Source organism: Lytechinus variegatus, chromosome 16 (assembly GCF_018143015.1).
Source record: "Lytechinus variegatus isolate NC3 chromosome 16, Lvar_3.0, whole genome shotgun sequence".
In the NCBI taxonomy this organism is placed as follows: domain Eukaryota; kingdom Metazoa; phylum Echinodermata; class Echinoidea; order Temnopleuroida; family Toxopneustidae; genus Lytechinus; species Lytechinus variegatus.
In genome coordinates, this window is record NC_054755.1 from 11,999,567 (window position 1) to 12,005,566 (window position 6,000).

Sequence of the window (6,000 nt, forward strand, 5' to 3'; positions counted from 1 at the left end):
AAATTCAGTGAGCTCCTCTTTGTTTACAAAGGACATTGTGCAAATTTCCTGTCGGAAAAATTATGGCATTAATGAATTTCCATATAATTGAGGGCGATCAGGGGGTGTTTCATGAAAGGGTTAGTCCGACAAATCCGATTTTATCCGACAGTTACCATAGGAACAGTGCCTCTCAGCCAATCAAAATCATGGAAAGATGTCAGATCTGACAACTTGTCGGATGAAAATATTGATGAAACGCTCCCCAGATCAATCATAACTCTTTCTAAGATGGGGGTCCCTGGGAGTAAGTTGGTACTTTTATCACCAAAGGGGATGTTCACTTTAACAATAGGCTGGTTTTGATAGTGGCAAAAAAATATTGGTGAGGGTTTGACAAAACCCCTTTAAAGAATAAGAGTGTTGTAGATTTTTATAAATGTAGTTTTGTATTGGTGACGTTGTATAAGCAACTGTCCCAATTGTCATATGTGATATATGTGATGTGATATTTAGACAAATTCTTTTTTTAATAGTTTGTGGTGAATGAAGAAATGCTTTTGTAAATCAAAGTGAATGTGAAATGATGTGAGTGATAATCTTTGGAATGCTCAGTATCCCTTGCTGCTTTTTTCATATTGTGAAAATAATGTTACCCTATCTCTTTATGTAGACTACTGTATACCGACCAGATACTGTGGATGCAAAGGGGTCACCATTCCACATCATTGTGAGACAGAAGACTACTGGGATGCTATTAAAACATTACAGCCAGCTTCATAAACCTGTACAGGTAAATATAACACTTTGAGGTACAATCAAAATATATACAGGTGATTTTTTGTTTAAAGACGTATATAATTCATGTTTTGCATAATCTGGTCTTGAGAATTCCTTTGACTTAATTGAATATTAGACTCATGAATCAACAACTTATGCAAGTTTACCTGTGTTGCATTTGGAAGTGCCGATGTAAAGTGGTTTTGACTTGTGCATTGTTCTCATGTGGTCTACAAGTATTTGTTCTATTTCTCAGTAGATCTTATACCACATGGGCCAACTCCCTGGGTAGTATTCTGATAGCCATGGTTAAGTTAAAACCTGGGTTAACATAGACCGCACTTTTATGGAGTGACAGTTGTCAACCTTTTCACTAAGCAAAAATGATTCTAGTCCTGTGGCAAAAAGTTGTCAAAAACTTTGATTGTGTTGTAAAATGCGAAGAATTTGAAAATACCAAAATGAATTAAATATTAAGTTAATTCATTGGTACATTTTCTTTGCGATGAATGGGGAAGAACTATCATTAAACCCAGCAATAAACCCAATGTTTTAAACCTTGGTTTAACTATGAAAATACCATCCATTTCATCTACTGTCCACATGGTCTATGTTGCACTTGATCTACTACACATTTAGTCTAATTCTTAATCATTTAGTCTAATGCCTAGGAGGTGTATTTTCCACTTCATCTATTTTGCACTTAATCAAATGAATTAGACTTTTAAACTAAATAGTTCATCTAACCATATAACGTCTGAAACTGCCCCATGTCCAAACAAACCTTTACTTTTCTTCATCTTCAGCATTCTGCGAGTCGACTGCTGGCTTGTCACCCCACAGCTACAGGCAAAGAACTGGTCTTCATGCTCCTCTTTCCACCATTTCCTCCAAAACGTAAGTATGGATAAATGATGGTCTTTCTTACGGAAACCTTTATGTTTTGCTATCCTTTGGCTGTCTTTCGCCGTTGTTAGTTACTACTTGCTTGCAGTAATTCCAAAGTAATGATAGACCCATTTGTGAAGCATTGTGGCCCAGTAGATCAATATACGGCTCTTGGGTTCAAATTGCAGCCATGACATATTTTCCTGCAGCAAGAAATTGATCCATACTGTGCTGCACTCAACCCAGGTGAGGTAAATGGGTACCTTGGAGGAATTTGTTCATTGAAACCTAATTCGTGAAAGAGCTGCTGCTGCTAAATCCAGGGTAATTACGCTGCATTACTGTGGAGAGCTTAAAGACTTCTGAAGTGTTCAGTGCTTTATACCGGTAAGCAAGTGCAAGTATTGTGATTATTATTTATGTAATGCATCTTCCACATGCATATATGGTGGAGGGTTGTGGCCCATTGGATTAGTCTCTGGACTTTGAAAGAGAGGGTCGTGGGTTTGAATCCCAGCCATGGCGTAATTTCCTTTGGCAAGAAATTTATCCACATTATGCTGCACTTAACCCATGTGAGGTGAATGGGTACCCAGTAGGATTTATTCCTTGAACGCTTTAGCGCCTATTAATATGGCGGCTCAGCTACAGCCGGGGTAATAATATGATACCAAGTATCAAAGCGCAGTTGAGTACAGTAACTGCGCTATATATGGACATTAATATATTCTGCAGGCTGATCAATTTATCTATATCAGAAATGTAAGGATAAGCAATGGATGCCTACTGGACTTCTGCAGGGAAGACACAGCTCTGAATTTTTTTATCAATGACAATGAAATATCTCTTATTTTTCTTTTTGCTTTTGTTCTGAATAGATGGTCACATCACATTTATAGTTGTGAAGATCGATGGTCAGCTTGAGGCCTTGGACAGGCGGATTGATATCGTTTTGACCCCTGCAGAGTATGAACAATGCTACAGGGATGATGTTTGCTCATTTCAGGTGTGTAGGAAAGAGACAGTGATGAAACACAGAAGCATGCTTGTATTCATGGAGGCAGTTTGAATGTTGTCTTAGTTTGCTATGATATTTTATGATGATGATGGTGATGATGATGATGATGACGACGACGATGATGATCATGATGATGATCATGATGACGACAATGATGCTGATGATGATGATGATTGAGATGATGATGAGGAGGAGGATAATGATGATGATGACGATGATGATTGTGATGGTGATGATGATGACAATGATGATGATGATGACGATGATGATGATGATGATGATGATGATTGATGACACAAGTCCTATCACAAGACATGTGTCAATTCATTTCAAAGAATACTTATTTGTCTTTTTAACCAGTGATCGGCTGATTGCATGTATGTATTTCCATTGGATCTCCAGTTAACATAGCAAAATGATAAATTGAAGTAAAACAGCTTCTATTAAAACAGCACAATATATTATATTTGAAATGAAATTAAAAGTTTCAGTATATCCTTTTCTTATTTTTTAATTTTCATATGTGCTGTGTTGCCAACATTCAGGAAAGTACCTCCTTGATGAGACACTATGCTTTATAGCTTACCCTTTCTAATGATCTCTCCTTTTTTCCAGATGAGCAATACCGTTGATGCTATCGGCTCAAGCTACATCTACCTGAACTTGATGGGGGCGTTCATGGTCTTCTCGGTCAACACAGGCACCCTGGTCCTGTCTACCCGGAAATCGGACACCAACGCACCCATCCAGTGGACCCCGAAGTCCCCCACCAAACTCTGGACCAATGCGCACATGGCCCTGGCCCAGACCCGTGGCAGCACGTATGTGATGCTGTATGCCGAGGTGAGGTTATGAGATGTGGTTCAGTGGTTTGATGAGATGCTGTATCCCCAGGTCATGGGTTCAATCGTCCATGGCTGGTCAAAACTTCAGGGGTCATTCTGGCAGAGATTGTCATCTAAATGGGCATAACTTTTAAGTTACTAATATACTTTAGCAGATATACCGACACAAATATAATTCTAAAGAGTAAAATCACAAACATCCCATTTTTCGTCATGGTCCTTTTTAAAGTAATGCCATGTATATGGATTTTCCAATGCAGACTCTATTCATTTTCTATTGAATTTCTTACTAAAGGTAGCCCGGTAGAAAGGCATATCTCTTTGTACCATCATACCATCTTATTCTTTCATGATCAAACTAATGATTTTTTTTTCTTCAAAATATCATCTTTTTCTTTTCAGAACCAGACTTCAGTTCAGCTCTTAAAAGTGACTGACAGAAACACAAGGGACAAGAGAATGGCTGTCAACAAAGCATTCAAATACTGGTGAGTGCATTGGATGATTCATTTCTTAAAAAGATTGTTCATTGTAAAAGACTTGCCGGGCTAAAACCAAGGCAATAACATTCAAGTCCTTTGGAGGCAGATAGATATGTTATATAATTTCTCTCTCTCTCTCTACAGGCATAGTACCAACCCAATCCTTGGTCCACGGCCCACGATGGAACAGACTATCAGACGGCAGGATTGGGCCCTGAAACAGGATCCCTGTGGTCATGTGACCCTGTACCTCCGTCGTCTCGTTCTTAAGCTGGTTGATGATGCAGTCCAGAAGGTAGATGGAGAGTTCTCGGAGGAGAACCGGAAGATCCACGCTGAGCAGGACCTGAGGCTTGCTCATCAGTTCTTTGGCGTAAGACTGAAGGTGAGTACTTTTCTTTAGAATATAGCCCTTGGCATCCCTTAAGATTGGTCTACAACTCCAATTTTAAAACATTTTAACATTTGATTTGAAATCAAAACAGCACAAACTATTTAAACAGAGTTGCCAGTCTTCAGGCAAATTGAGTGATTTCAGGCAGCCCTGATACCATTTCAGTAGTTTCCAGGCTTTATATGGAACTGCACAAATGAGGTCTTAATATGTTTTGGATTCTTTACAGCCCAGTGAATTAAACTCTCTTGCATCCCTGTCTTTAAAGTTTTGAATCGTCATACAGCGTTGAAAATGCACGGGAGCAACAAGCAATTTAGCTCTAGTCTGCTCTAGCCAGGCGGACAAGTCGCACAACCCTTTATCTGGTTCTCCCTACATCAAATTATTTCATAAAGTCCACCATCTGCACATATGACATAGTTGTTAGAATAGGAACAACCATAAGTGTTTCAGGAATACCTGTATGTTTCTTCTGTATTGGGATGATGATTATTATTAACACAAAATTGTATATTTTCATGATATATTAAGTAACAATTGAGAGATCAATTTCAAACTTATCCTTTTTAAGGGCCCTGGAGCTGTTGAAGAACAACCCCCAGACCAGAGAGAAGATGAGATTGATTTAGAGCAGGATAATCAGAGGATTCAGCCTGTACTTCAAGGCGATGACATCAGAGATGATGAAACAGAGGAACACCCAACTGTCTAGGGGACTCCTAGAGCTGTACAAGAACAACCTTCAGAGCTGAGGAACACCCTACTGTCCAAGAAACTCCTGGAGCATTAGAAGAACAACCTCCAGAGTTGAGGATAATCAAAGGGTACAACCAATCCCAAGGGGATAATCTGAGAGGTGATGGGACATTGGAACACCCTTCCTTTCAAGAGACTCCATGGAAGAACTCTAAATTGAGAATCAAAGGATGCAACCTCAAGTTCAAGGGCATGATATCAGAGATAATGAGATTGAGGTATATCATACTGCCAAGGAGCCTCCTAGAGCCATAGGACAACGCCCGAAACCGAGGGAAGAGAAAGGTGACTTAGAACAGGACAATTAGAGGATTCAGCCTGTAGTTCAGATTAATGATATCAGAGATAATGAAACAGAGGAACACCCTATTTGTTAAGAGACTCTTAAAGCCGTACATGTACAACCCCGGGGCTGAGGAACACCCTACTGCGCAAGATACTCCTAGAGCATTAGAAGAAAAATTCCAGAGCCGAGGAGAATTGAAGGATACAACCAATCCCAAAGGGATGATCTGAGAGGTGATGAAGCATAGGAATATCCCACTTTCTAGGAGACTCCACGAGCAATAGAAGAACAATCTCTAGTGCTGAGGGGAAATGAAGGAGCCTCAGACAAGGTTAATCAGAGGATACAGCCGGTACTTCAGGGTGATGATATCAGAGATAATGAAACTGAGGAACACCCTACTCTCTATGAACCTCCTAAAGTAATATGTTGAATCTTAGAGGCAAGAGGAACATAGGAGCACCCTACCATTGCGGACTAAAAGCATTTTAGAGCCATAGAAAAACAACCTGCAGTGCTGAGGGAAATCGCATGGTACAACCTTCAGTTCAATAAGATGATGAAATTGA

General features: G+C 39.6%; 1 protein-coding gene across 1 annotated transcript in view; it reads left to right on the forward strand.

The window, feature by feature from the left end:
- Nucleotides 1–5,405, forward strand: part of LOC121429797 — a 28,096-nt gene extending 22,691 nt beyond the window's left edge. Inside the window, exons 19-25 of the mRNA XM_041627030.1 lie at nucleotides 653–772; nucleotides 1,566–1,656; nucleotides 2,526–2,653; nucleotides 3,281–3,508; nucleotides 3,913–3,998; nucleotides 4,137–4,377; nucleotides 4,961–5,405. Coding sequence (XP_041482964.1) covers nucleotides 653–772; nucleotides 1,566–1,656; nucleotides 2,526–2,653; nucleotides 3,281–3,508; nucleotides 3,913–3,998; nucleotides 4,137–4,377; nucleotides 4,961–5,101 — 1,035 coding nt within the window. The 3' untranslated portion in view covers nucleotides 5,102–5,405. The remainder of the gene's footprint in view (nucleotides 1–652; nucleotides 773–1,565; nucleotides 1,657–2,525; nucleotides 2,654–3,280; nucleotides 3,509–3,912; nucleotides 3,999–4,136; nucleotides 4,378–4,960) is intronic.
- Nucleotides 5,406–6,000: the final 595 nt, after the last annotated feature.